The sequence below is a fragment of the Podarcis raffonei genome, chromosome 6 (assembly GCF_027172205.1).
Source record: "Podarcis raffonei isolate rPodRaf1 chromosome 6, rPodRaf1.pri, whole genome shotgun sequence".
Lineage (NCBI taxonomy): Eukaryota > Metazoa > Chordata > Lepidosauria > Squamata > Lacertidae > Podarcis > Podarcis raffonei.
The window spans coordinates 68,725,046-68,739,355 of NC_070607.1; the positions used below are offsets into that span (position 1 = coordinate 68,725,046).

Consider the following 14,310-nt stretch of genomic DNA (forward strand, 5'->3'; position numbering starts at 1 on the left):
AATTCCGCTAGTGCCAACTTTTCGACCCAATCGTTCTCTCTGTCATTGACATAACACCTCAGGTATTGTTGGAGAATACCGTTTGCTCTCTCCGCCTGCCCATTGGTCTCAGGGTGCCTGGCAGTCGAAAAGTTGACCTCTACGTGCAATAAGCTCATAAGTTTCCTCCAGAATCTGGACGTGAACTGTTTCCCTCTGTCGGAAACCACCCTCAAGGGGGCGCCATGCAGTCTGAAAATATGTTCTACAAACAATTTCGCTGTTTCTTCCGCCGTGACTGCATGTGAGCAAGCTACAAAGTGACCCATCTTAGTTAACAGGTCTACTACGACTAGTATGGCGGTTTTCCCCTGGGATTTGGGCAGATCAGTCATAAAATCTATCGACACCGCCTCCCATGGTCGTTCTGGTGTGGGTAACGGTTCTAATAACCCCGCTGGTGCCCGCCTTTCTCCTTTGGCTCTCTGGCATTGGTCACACCTTCTCACATACTCCCGTACATCCTCCCTCACCTTGGGCCACCAAAACTCCCTGGTCACCAACCACATGGTCTTGTGTTGCCCAAAATGCCCCGCTGTGGGATTGTCGTGCAGCTGTTTGAGTACTCTCCCCCTCAATTCCCCCTCGGGTATATATAGCGCCCCTCTGTAATACAATGCCCCGTTTCTTTCTTCAAAACCCCCGGGGTCTTCTCCCTCTCTCCTTAGACCTCTGAGCTTGTCCTGGGCGTACTCATCATTTACCGTTCCCTCTACCAGTTCTCTTTGCCCCACCCAGGCCGCACCACACACCCAGTGGTCCTCTGGGATAATATGTCTCTCTTCCGGCGCTCCCTCCCCCTCCAAATATTCAGGTTTGCGAGAGAGAGCGTCCGCTCTGATGTTTTCTGGACCTGGCACATAGCAAATTTCAAAATGGAATTTGGAGAACTCCTGGGCCCATCTCACTTGTCGTTGGTTGAGCACCCGTGCCGTTCTCCAATACTCCAAATTCTTGTGGTCCGTACACACTTGCACCTTATGTTGTGTGCCAATTAGTAAGTGTCTCCATCTCCGGAACGCTTCGTGAATGGCTAGTAGTTCTCGGTCATATACCGTGTAGTTCCTCTCGGATTTGTTCAGCTTACGCGAAAAGAAGGCACACGGTCTCCATTCCGACTTATTGCTCCCTGGCTGAAGCAGCACCGCCCCCACCGCCCGGTCTGAGGCATCAGTTTCCACTCTCATGGGTTTTTGTAAATCCACATGCAGGAGCTGTTCTTCCGAAGCGAATGCCCTTTTCAATTCCTCAAAAGCATGCTCCGCCTCCGCCGTCCAAACGAATTTCTTCTTGCTGCTTAGACAGTCCGTGATGGGAGCCGTTAAGTGGGCAAAGTTCTTGATGAATTTACGGTAAAAGTTCCCAAACCCTAAGAACCTTTGCACATCTTTTTTCGTTTTCGGTGTCTTCCATTCCAGCACCGCCTGGACCTTGCCTGGATCCATGGCTAATCCCTTGTCTGATAAGCGGTACCCCAGGAATTCCACCTCCTTGGTGTGGAACTGACACTTCTCCAATTTCACCCACAACTGGTTTGCTTGCAGCTGGCTCAGCACTTCCCTGACATCCTTTACATGCTGCTCCTCATTCTCTGAATATATCAGCACGTCATCGAGGAAGGCCACGCAATTCTTGTAGAGCAAAGGTCCCAGTACGTGGTTCATGAGCGATTGAAAACAGGCGGAGCCTGATTGTAATCCGAATGGCATAACGAGATATTCAAACGCCCCCAAAGGGGTGAACATGGTGGTTTTCCATTCATCCCCCTTCTTTATTCGTATCAGGTTGTATGCTCCTCTCAGGTCCAGTTTCGTGAATATCTTTCCCTTCCTCACCCTGGTCAAAATGTCATCAATCCTGGGCATGGGGAAAGTCACTGGTTCTGACACGGCATTTAGGGCCCGGTAGTCCACGACCAATCTCGGTTTATCCGTGTTTTTTTTGTCCACAAAAAACACTGGGCTCCCCCCCACCGCTCTGGACTCTCTGATGAAGCCCCTCTTCAGGTTTTTATCAATAAACTCCCTTAACTCCTGCATTTCCCTGTCTGACATGGCGTACAGCTTGCCCACGGGGAGCTGGGCCCCAGGGACCAGATTAATTTGGCAGTCAAAGTCTCTGTGCGGTGGTAATTTATCTGCTTCCCTTTCACTGAAGACCTTGCTCAGGTCAGCGTATTGTTTGGGCACCTTCCCTTTGTCCGCCACTTCCGTCCCTGCTAGAGAGGCTTTTGCCCCTTCTGGCACCTTTCCCTCTCTGCAGTGTTCCAGACAATGTGCTGACCCAAAGGAGACCACTCTCTGATGCCAGCCCACTAGCGGGTCATGCAACGCTAGCCAGCTCATTCCCAAAATGACTGGAGCCCCTCCCAGGGTGGCTACATTGAACGCTATCCTCTCAGTGTGCCTGGCCACCCTCATAACCATTGGGACGGTTTGTAGGCTGACTTCTCCTCCCAGCAGCTCCCTCCCATCGATCGTGGTGACCTGCAGGGGGTTGCTTAAAGGGAGTGTCTGTATCTGGTGTTCAGCTGCAAACTCCTTGCTCATAAAATTACAGGAGCTGCCTGAGTCCAGCAGCGCCTTAGTCTTTAGTGGGTATCCGTTTGCCAGCTCTAGCAACACCTCTATTACTAGGGCTGGTCTTGGAGGTTCCGGAGTGGGCACTTTTACTGCTCCTTGGCCTGTCTGCAGTGCCCTGACAGAGGCAGACAGGCGTTGGCTTTTACTGGCTCCTGGACTTCCTCCTCCTTCCCCCCAACAGCTCCTGCCATCCCTTGCCATTCCTTTCTTTGCGGGCAGACTCTGGCAAAGTGACCTGGCTGCTGGCAGAGATAACATTTCTTGGCGCTCTTTCCCTCCTTCTTCCTCCCTTCACTGGGATTTGAAACTGCGCGCGCGCGCGCGCTGTTCCAACTTCCATCGGCTCTCCTGGCGGGAAACTTGGTTCTGGAATCTCTGGAATGCGGAAATCCCTCCAACGCTCTCCTTTCCCCTCCCGCTTCTCCAAGGCTCTTGCCTCCTGGCGTGCTCCAATGGTCAGCGCTGATTTGGTCAGCTGGTCCATAGACTCCGCCCTGGGCGCCCGGGAAAGTTCATCTTTCACCGCCGAAGAAAGCCCCTCTTCAAAGAGCATTTGAATGGGTTCCGCCGAAAGGTCCCACCCCAATCTATGTATCAACATTGTAAACTCAGTCCAGTACTCACGAACCGATCGGCTCCCCTGTTTGCACGCCATCAATTGTCTGCGCACCAGCCCCTGTTCAATCTCGCTGGAAAACATCAAATCCATGGCGCGAAAAAACTTCCTCGCGTCCTTCAGCATGTCACTATTCCCTGCCATCAGGGGTCTGACCCAATCTCTCGCCCCTCCTTCGAGATGGCCAATCACAAACGCCACTCTCGATGCCTCGTCGGGAAAGTCATTAAACTGCAGTTCAAGAGCATACTGCATCTCTGTCCTAAAGGCTTGGTAGTTCCTGGGGTCCCCCCCAAACTTCTGCACCATTCCTGGCATCTTTCTTGCTAGTGTAGCGCCTTTTGCCTTTTCTGCATCCTGCGCCCTCCTTTCTTCTAGCCTCGCCGTTTGCATTGCTAGCTGGAGTTCCAACACTCTGTACCTTTCTTCCAGGCTTGGACCCTCTCCAGCTCCTGCTGCTCCTCCGGCTCCGGCTGGGTTACTCATGATGCCTCTCTGCACAAGCTGCTTTCAGGGACTGTCCGATTGCTGTGATGGGATGATGAGCTGCTTGTGCGTAAAATCCTAATCCCTCAGAGTTTGGCTAAGTCCCCAAACCTCTGTCTGTGATGGAGCTCCTTAAACATGACTCCATCAATCGCTCGTTGAATCGGACAGTGGGCGTTTACGGAACTTCTTCCAGCATAAAAGCTCCTTAACGGAAACGCGTCTTCTGGACTCTCGGCGTGACAGTTTCCGCCGAGGAGTGGGTGTCCCTACAGGAGGTCCTGAAATCTCCCCGCTGCTCCCGCTTGAAGTGTCTCTGAGCCCTCCCTCCGACTCACTTTCCATTGGAACTCCACTTCTCCCCCTGCTGGTCCCCTCCTCCGCTGAATGGTCTCTCTCACCCTCCATGAGCCCTTTCACCTCCTTAGTCTCAGATGGCAGTTCCCTGACAAAATGTTTTAACTCCTGCTAAACTAGCAACCCACTGTATTGAAACCAGAACAGTTGGCTGCCTATTCCATCAGAGAAATCCTCATGTTTCTAAAGAAATGATAAGCTATACTTATAATTTCTTAATCATTTCGGACTATCTGAATCTTTTGTTGAAGGCACCTTTTTACATAGATGTCACTGGAGATTTCTCCTGTTATTGGATTGACGTCGTCAAGGACCACATCGTCCGTGTTCCAGATAATGACACGCAGCTCATAGCTAGAAAGAATGAGAAATTGCAAAGTTCTGTTCAAAACTTATTTTCTGCCACTGTAAATTCTGGACAAAACTTTCCACAAAGAACGAAGAGTACCCTTTACCAATATAAGGGGCCAGACTACCCAGTATGTGAACCACAACAGAAGCACGCCAAATGATCATAGGGTAGACAGGGTGCAACTGAGTAATTTTAGTCCTTAGACCAGGGGTAGGGAACTGCATCAGGAAGGCGGGCCAGATCCTTCTCTCTTCCACCCCCTGTGGGCCAACTTGTAATGACATCAGGTGGGTGACACCTATCAAAGCTCAAAAGAGGTTGCTGTAACCATCAGTCATTTGACGGCTATAATAACCTTTTTTTGAAGAAGCAGGTTTAGTGCCAGTGAGCTGGGTTTGTGCCTTCAGAGAGGCTCCCTGTAACTTCCAATCAGCTGATCGCTGGATATAAGTGTGAGGTTTCTGCAGCGGGGGAAATGCTTTCAAAGTCAGGTAGTTTCCCCTTCTGCAGAGAAAGGGTGCATGCAGAAATACTCCATTTTGAGTCCAAGCTGTTCCTCCCTTTTTGCTGCACTAGCTGTAACACCCACTGCCATCCAAGGGCATCAGGTCACCTGCCCAAACAAAGGCCTTGTCAGCTGACTTTGAGTTGGTGGTGGTGCAGCTCCTTGGTGGAAATGCACCCAAGTGCCACCAATCCCAGCTGACAGTCTGTTTGTAGGAGGGAAGGTTATTGTGTTGTTTTTGCTTTCTTCTAACTATTTCTTTGTGCTTTTATTCTGTATTTTTTATCTTGTGAACGGCCCTGAGATTTTCGGATGAAGGGTAGTATATAAATTTTAATAATAATAATAATAATAATAATAATAATAATAATAGTAGTAGTAGTAGTATAGTAGTTGGGGCTTCAACTGTTCAGGACTCTCTTTAATCAATAGTTGGTGCTTGTTGAGAACCTTACACTGTGCTTCGAAGTGCCAACAATCAGTTGATCGCTGGAGCTTCGAAACATCTTCCAAAGGACTCTGCGTTTAAACTTGCTTCATTTGCATTTCACCGGCATGTTAAAACAGAAGAGACTCCTCCTCTTTAAGGGGATACCATTTGCATAGTGGTAGCCATTCACATAGCAATTCCTATACATTATTAGCACAGGCACCAGCAGGTCAGGTGCCTGTTGCAGATGCTTTCCTGCAATAGTTCCTACCAGGGGGCACACAATGTAAGAAAACGTTCTATAAAGGGCAAAGCAACAAATAGTTTAGGAATTGGCTCTCTTCCAGTTCACAGAGGGCCTTTACCTGATTGGGAGTCGTGGTTTGATGTTGACAGGAGGTGGTGCAGGGACATCGTTTGGAAACATATCGATCCACATGTGGAGAGCACCCTGGGAGAAAACAAGGTGTTTGTTTCTGAGATTCAAGAGCAGTTGAATCTATCTAATGAAGGGAGGGGGAAACGTCCAGAATGGTGCTAACAAGTATTTATGAAATATTGCAGACATATTTTGAAACTCAGGGAAATGATTTTTACTCAACTTCAATGTTCAGGAGCTAATTTTCTTTTTGTTTCGAAGTGGCCTGGGATTAGTGCAACAACTCTCACTCATACATTCCAAAGTCTCTGCATAAGGTTTTACAAACAACGTCTACGTTGACACAGGTATGATTTCCCAAGGCTTCAATGGAAAGGGAAGAAGCTAAGCCAGTCTTTGCCAACCTAGTGTCCTCTGGTGGCTGGGGCTGATGGGACTTATAGTTCAAAGCACCTAGTGGGCCCTACATTGGTAATAGCTGGCCTAAATACCTTTATGATTGTGGAAGAAGGTATGCATTTTTGGTCTCAAGTGCTGCCTCTTGCCATACCACCCTTTCTGTCTATATCTGCTTTGTATAACAGCCTTGCCCTTCCTACAATGGATATGACAGGGGTGTGTTTCCCCCGCTGCGGTTGTGCTAGTGCAACATTCCTTGCACATGATCCTATAGTACCAATGTGCAGAAGTTGTATTATGAGTAAACCAACAGTCTCGTCTCACCTGTAGGAGACCCGGGCTGTCTGGATTGTAAAGGGACCGAACTTCTACATGTTCTGGTACTAATTTATATCCATATTCTGGCATTTCATCCCAGTGTTGAAGAACATACAAAGCCTTGTGCTCATCATAAGCAGACCAGGTTTCATCTTCATTTTCTTTCTTGTCTTTTACAAAGGCTTCTATAATAATAAATGATAATGATGATAATAAATAAATAATTAACAACAACAGCAATAATAATAATAATAATAATAATAATAATAATAATATAAAAAACCAGAAGCCCCTAAGAAAGGGGGCCAGACAGAATCAGTACTGTTTATCAGTATCAATCAATGAAGAACGCCATGGCAAAGCCTAGGAATTATATAACCTTTAGGAGGCATCTGAAGGCCATCCTGTACTGTATAGGGAAGCTTTTTATTTTTTATATATGCTGGAAACCAGCCAGAGTGGCTGAGGCAGCCCATTCAGATGGGTGGGGTACAAATAATCCATTATTATCATTAATATAAATAAATTATATAGGAATCTCAAAGGGATCTCACCACTGCTCACTTTAGCAGCTTTTGCTTTATGTTCTCCTTTGAAACACTGAACAAGTGTGTTGTAGTGGTTAGAGTGTCGGACTAGAATTGGGTAGACCCATATTCAAATCCCCACTGAGCTGGGATGTTCACTGGATGACCTTGGGCTAGTCACTGCCTCTCAGCTTAACCTGCCTCACAGTGTTGTTGTGAAAATGAAATAGGGAGCATGAGAACAATGTATATCACCTTGAGCAACTTGACAGAAAAGTTGGGTAAAAAAAGTTTTTTTGTTTTTGTTTTTAGCATAAACCAGTACCTTCAGGAAAAGCTTCAGGAGGGATCTTAAAAATCTTGTTGTTTACTTTGACTTCCTCCCGCCTGTACTCAGCTGAGGGGAGTGAATTCTTCTTACACAAACTGTCCAAGATATGTGTGGGTTTGAAAGCATCACGCCACATGTTGTAGCCCTCTCTGTAAGGAAGGAACAGGATCAAACTTATTGGCCTGGTCTGCACATAATACTACACCATGGTTTGTTAAGTCAAAGTATGGTTTGTTTGAACATCTGAACCTAGCAGACTTACCATGGTTTGTTTTCTGAAAACAAAGCACAGTGTGAAACCATGGTTTGTTTTCTGAAAACAAAGCAGTGTGAAACCATGGTTTGTTATTGGCTTAACTCATCATGGCTTGTTTTAACTTTAGCATGGCATTATGTCTGAACCAACTACCTTGTTTAACTTTGTTTCATTTGGTGCTCATCTAAGCTACAAGGCAAGATCAGATGGAGAACAAACTAAGCTTTGGAGAAATAAGCTGTGGCTTGTCAGCTCATCTGTAAGATGACCCATGGTTTGCTGAACAGTTACATCAAATGATGGCTTAGTATCATGTGAGGCCATAGCCATTACCTCCTAATGGGTATATAACTGAATGTGAAGCTGGTTTATTTCATCTTAGTGCTAGCATTCCAGGAGACGTTTCTATAGAGCAGGGAGCAGAGTCCAACCCCTACCCACCACTATAGAAACAGGCTTCCTTGGGAAGGCTACAGAGTTGCTACCAGCCACTTGAAAGAGCAATACTTTCTGCAAAATAATAATTTAAAAAATAATAACAAAATGACAAGAAGGGTTTGTGGTTGCCTTGCTAACTCCTTCTACATTACATACGTGTCATATTGCGAGGCCACCCCACAGTTGGCTCTGTGATTGCTGTAGAATCGGTTCTCCAAGTCGATCTTTGTTTCCCCAATTAAGTCATCTGATCCGACCAAATCATGGTCAAATATTGATATGGTGAGTTCTGATTCTATGGGAAATGATATGCTCAGCTCCAGCACTCTGAAGAAGAGAGAGAGGCAGACAGGATGAGAATATATATGGGCAACTAAAGGATGGGAAACAACCTATGGAAGTAGGCTCTGTACAACCACCCCCACTTTAATTCTTGTTGTAATAGAACCTGCACCATTTTAAACCTATGTATCATATCTGGGTAAAGTCACACATATCCATCCATGACATCCAACTGGCACAAGCCCCCTTTAACAGACCCTTCACCTTGAAGACCCTGGACTTGCCAATTTCCCTCCCCCATCTCACGTGGTCAAGTCATTGGCAGAACCAAACAATGCTCTCGTTTGTTCACCCCTCATTTCTGCTATCCTTTGATAACTGCTATACCCTTCCTCATCTTCCTATAGATCCAGCCCTCTTTCCTTCTTTGCTGCACCACCATCTTGTTAGAGATGCATGCACACCTAGGTGGTGCTGAGAATATGAATCCCTCCCTTTTGCATCTCCAACAATGGGACCAACACAAGCTACCCTTTGCAGTTGCCTAGGTTTACCTAGTGGTAAGGCAAAGTCTGCTATAAGCAATGTGGAGAGGATACAACTCAGATGCAAAGTAAAGCTGCATTCTTACTCTCCAAAGACTGGATGCAGCTGCTTTGGGATGTACCGCTCCTTAGTGTCTTTCTGTTGCTGCCCAATTTTAACCACAAGGTAGGGATCTGCCTTGCCATTGGGGTCTGCTGGACTCAGATTAGTTGCCTAAAAAACATAATACGTGGCACTATAACATTGGTGGAACAAAACCATATAGCATTACATATATTTGTCTGGAAACACCTTCATGAAACTGCAGGTTGAATCGGTAACGGAAAACTACTATTGCAAAAGATCACTGACCTGTGTTACGTGATCAAAACATCAAGAGTTATAAAATCATAGAGTTACAAGGAACTCGAAAATAATCATTTCCAGCCTCAGGAGGCAGAGCGACCTAGAAGTTAGCCGCTTTTCCCCTTCCCAAAAAAATTATTTCCTGCCAGCCAGACCAATACGTCCCAAGCAGGAGCAGAACAACGATTGAAGTGCCTGTCACTTCAGAAGGCTTGATTGCTGAAGCTAGGACACATGTTACAGGCAAAACTATGGTCACTAGCCAATCGAACCTGAATGGAGTGGGGAGGAAACCTAGGGTTGCCATACTTCAAAAAGTAAAAACCAGGACGCCCTGGAGGAGTGAGACAACCCCTGAGAGTGAGACAACCCCACTTTCCCTCAAAAGGGAACTTCAATGAAGCAGTACTGTTCTAAAGTGGAAAAGAACTGCTATGTTTTTATGGTGTGCTGAGGTAAAGGAATATATTGCAGGCTCTTGTTTATTTAGCATTCATCCTGATTATTTTGCACAAAGGTTATGCAGCATTCGTTCTGATTTCTATGTAGGACAGTTATATGACAATGAGCAGTCAGCCTGAGTTCATTCTGATTTGCTTGTGGGGCATTCACATGTCCTACCATTAATTATTCATCCATCCCTCACTTTTCAATGCATTTCCCTGTCACTTTCCAAACTGCAAAAAGGCTGCTTAAAATGGAGATGGAGATTTGATGCACTGGGATGATAAAGCACTTTAATCTACTTTAACTGTGCAAACCTATCATTTTCATATGCACTTGAATGCCTCCTGCAAAACACTGACAGTCTGGAGGCTCCCTGCAAAATACGGAACATTTTAGAATGCTGTTTGCATCTCGGAATGGAATCGATGGCACTAGCAGTCCCAAGTCTCCCCAATATAAAAGGCAGAGTCTGGAAATTCCAGGGGCTCATTCTGTGACATCTCATCCTGAAATTCATGAAAGCACAGTTATTAGGAGCTTGAATTGAATGAAGGGTTTAAATCACAGAGCTACTATCCATCTTGGGAGATCATCCTTGCCATAGCTCAAAGGAGATACAAACAGTGACAACAGAATCCCAGGGGACTTTGCAGGTTGTGGGATGGTTATGAATTCATTATCTGGTAATTGTAGCACAGGTTTCAAAACTCATGCCATTCTGTACAAATACTTACTTTTACAATATAAATTCGGACAAGGACCTTAATGGGTCTGTTTCTGGGGATGCCCTGGGAGATCTTGTGCTCTGCACCTGCCTCTTCAGCCCGATAGACATAGAATGAGCCCTGCAAAAGAGGGATTAAATAAAAGGCAATCTATATCACTCTTTCTAGTAGAATGATATTTTGAATAGCCCTACACCTGTCAGAATATTTTTCTTCTTGTTTCCTAGGAGACTGCAGCATGTTGAGTCCTGCAGTATCACAGCTCTACCACACCTCTGGTGACACATATATTGGAAGTGCAATAAATCACAGGAGAGACAGGAGAAGGAAGAGCACAGTAAAAGTAAAGCTATAACTCCATAAGGAATAGACACAAGGAGGTTTATTACTACATTCTGAGCAAAGTATTAGCCTTCATCCTACAGAGCAGGCTAGATCCGCCATTGCGTTAGTGCATAGGGTTAGTTGAATCCAGCCAGTTACCTTGTATTTTCCTACTAAATTATCCTCTTCATTTCCATCTTCATCTTCATTGGCTTTCCCACGATGAAGTGGAAAAATACAGAGCCAGTCCTCAAAATTGTCAAACTCGTTTTCCAGCTCTGAACTGTAGATCTGAAATGAGAGACGTGTTAATTTTAGAGCTTTCTTGCCATAACAGCTGATAATAAAAACTAGTAGTACAGAGAACAGTTAGTGCAACCAGAGGCCTCTCCCCTCTAGTGATCTGTTTTCAGTTCTATCACCGATCAAGTGAATAGGTTATGTCATGTCGCTACAGGTGCTACAGGTCACTACAGGTCTCTACATCATTTTTTAAGTGGATCCATTAAATCCATTAAAACTTGTGACATAACAAATGTGTAGTCTTTAAGATGTTGCAAGGTGATCTTTGTTGGTTTTGAAGAGCTAATAAAAGAGCAGTCATCCACATCTCTCCTTATCATTCTTCACTGTGGTCTCAACCTCAAAGGCTGACAGAATAGAACATTATGAACATTGGTGCCATAGTCAAAAAAAAATATGAGACGGTGGCATATAAATACTTTTATAAACAAACATCAATACACACATAAATAAGACAGGCCACTCTTTCCTGGCCTGAGCAAATAGTGAAGTAAACAATTATTTCCACTACTCCTTCCCGATTTTGTGTGTGTGGTAAATGTCAGGAGCAGACACAAATCAACTGGCAGGAAATGCCCAAATTGATGTGCATAATATACAAATTGGGGGGGGGCACTGAAAGCCCTAGTCTCACAGAAATCAATAGGAACATAGGCAATGCCTTGTATCTAGTCAGACCATTTGGAAGTTGGCTCAGTATTGCTGACACTGATTGGCAACAGCTCTTGAGGGTTTCAGGTGGGAATCTTTTCCAGCCCTACCTGGAAACACTAGGGATTGAACTTGGTGCCTTTTGCATGCAACCCATGTGTTCTGCCAATGAGCCATGGCCCTTCCCTTACTTATCCTTAATAGGATGTACCCTTGATTACTTAGGACAGGATTCTATCTCTGAAAGACCTACCTTTAATGTAGCTATAAGTTTTCTTTTGGGACGAGGTGGCTCAACTTCAACTATCGTGCCATCGTCCACTTCCACATCAAGAGAAGCAACATTTAAGTTCCCTCCATCTAAATAAGACATTGAGAAATTAATGGTATAATTTGCTCAACTCATACAGTCAAATATCACACAGATTTTCCATTCAACCCCTGCAGCTTTGAACAATTTCCAACAAAGTCAATGACCAGATTGTCGCTCTCCACCCCGTTCTTCTCCTTTATTCTTTCTAGCATCAGGCATTCATGCTTGCAATTTACAATTCAGTGTGAGCACAGGGCAAAGAAAGGCTGGAAGTGGTTCCACTGCAGACACCTGTCGCAGCTGACAGAACCAGGGCACACTGTAGGTAGGCACTGGGAGGTTTCTGCAAGCATAGTGCTTCATTAAAATGGCTGTGTGTGAACCAGTCCTATGAAATCTGAAAGGAGCAGTTTGCCATCCAAAACCAGTGTTACAAAGAGGTTCTAGACAGAGAAAGAGGTTTTTGAGAGACTGAACACCTATTACTGTGAATTGACTCTGTGCCCAGTTATAATTCCTGTTCATTTTGTACATTTCCAAATAGACCGATATTCACAAAAAGCACCACTGGTCTCTCTCCCGCAAAGGATGTTAGACCCATCACCTGCTATACTGGGGGCCCCCTCTGTTGTTGATACTACAGTGGTACCTCGAGTTACAAATGCCTCAGGTTACAAATGCTTCAGGTTACAAACTCTGCTAACCTGGAAGAGTTACCTCAAGTTGAGAACTTTGCCCCAGGATGAGAATAGAAATCATGTGCTGGCGGCGCAGCGGCAGCAATAGGCCCCATTAGTGAAAGCATGCCTCTAGTTAAGAACAGTTTCAGGTTAAGAATGGACCTCCAGAATGAATTAAGTTCGTAACTAGAGGTACCACTGTACACCACACTTTGACTAGGTTGAGCAGCAAAGTATGCACAACTCCAGCAGAGTCTTCCAGCAGAACATCAGAGTCTTCCTGCTTTCCAATAGTCAGTCTTTTCCAGAATCCCCGGTTAAGAAAACTCCTTTTCCACACAGTCCAGTTCAAAGTATAAAGTGTGTTTTGTCTCATGGTGCAAGACAAGCATAAACACACTATCTACATTAACTTTAAGAGATGCTGGTACATCATGAACTAATCTACTATAATACAGTTCTTTGGTTTTAGAAATAAACCTCGTAAAGATCCAAGTTTACAGAGAGATTCACTAGCACTTGACTATGCTAGCTCACCATGCTGTACTTGACCATATAGCATGTAACCTTTGCATTTGGCAAATACCACACAATCATGCCAATATGGCTGAATCCAGCCTTGGCTTTAACCGATCACTGCATGAATAAACATTCCCTAGAGAAAGGGAGAGTGGATGAGTAATGCTTTAGGCATTTGGTCTTGAGTGGATACAAATAACCCAAAGATGTTTTTAACCACCCAATGCAGCTGACGTGCTAACCCTGAACCCAGGCACAATTTTACCTATTTTTCCAAATTACACCAACATAGGGAACCGTGCTTCTCACAGCTCAGGGAAGGGGAGCACAGACAGAACAATAATAAAAACACCACTTTGGGATGGGTAGGTCATTTGAACACCAGGTATTCAGGAAAGTTCAGGTCCTTGTCCTGGCAATTTCTACAGTTTGAAGATCTCACCTGGATCATTTGGGTCCTCTTCCTCTTCCTCATCACTGTAGGACTGTAAAATGGGATAGTCATTAATCAGACTACGACAAATAACCATCAGTCACTACTAACTGAACAAATCTATTAACAATGTGAGATGAATTTCACAATATCACCACCCCCAAGACTCCAGAAACCCATAAATTTTGCTGCAGAAAACAGAAGCTATATAACACAAATTTTGAGTTGTCTCCAATATTAGACCTACTCAGAGTAGACCCATTGAAATTAATGGATATGACCAACTTTGATTTGTTAATGGTTGGCAGGAGAAATGCAAAAGAGGTAACTTTAGCTTATTAGAGTACAGCTGGGACCTCCATCAGAGTGGAGCCCTCCCACCACCAGTGCTCCTCTCCTAGACTCTGGGCACCATTCTAACCCCCACCCACCCACCCCTCATTCCAATTCAGTTTTTAAAGAATCCTGCTTTGTACTAGAACAGGGGTGTCCAACTCCCCAGAGACTGCGATCTACTCCCACTATAAAAACACTGGCAGTGATCTAACCATTGGATTGACCAAAGTTGTTAAGCTTTTTTGGGGAAGCCCTCACCAAAGTTCTTGAGCTTTTTTGGGGGGAGGAACACCCAAAGTTGACCTGTTGGACATCCCTGTACTAGAACACAAAGCTTCACAGGATATGACAGTTTCTCGTTGTGGCCTTGCTGGGAATCCTGCAAGGATTT

At 45.0% G+C, this 14,310-nt stretch overlaps 1 protein-coding gene across 1 annotated transcript in view; it reads right to left on the reverse strand.

Moving 5' to 3' along the window:
• LOC128416284 (fer-1-like protein 4) overlaps positions 1–14,310 on the reverse strand; it is a 62,195-nt gene that overhangs the window by 5,812 nt on the left and 42,073 nt on the right. The window contains exons 32-41 of the mRNA XM_053393826.1: positions 13,593–13,635; positions 11,892–11,998; positions 10,844–10,975; positions 10,370–10,480; positions 8,929–9,056; positions 8,172–8,342; positions 7,316–7,470; positions 6,470–6,648; positions 5,733–5,818; positions 4,336–4,434 (exon numbers count right to left, since the gene is read on the reverse strand). Of these exons, the coding sequence (XP_053249801.1) occupies positions 4,336–4,434; positions 5,733–5,818; positions 6,470–6,648; positions 7,316–7,470; positions 8,172–8,342; positions 8,929–9,056; positions 10,370–10,480; positions 10,844–10,975; positions 11,892–11,998; positions 13,593–13,635 (1,211 nt within the window). The remainder of the gene's footprint in view (positions 1–4,335; positions 4,435–5,732; positions 5,819–6,469; positions 6,649–7,315; positions 7,471–8,171; positions 8,343–8,928; positions 9,057–10,369; positions 10,481–10,843; positions 10,976–11,891; positions 11,999–13,592; positions 13,636–14,310) is intronic.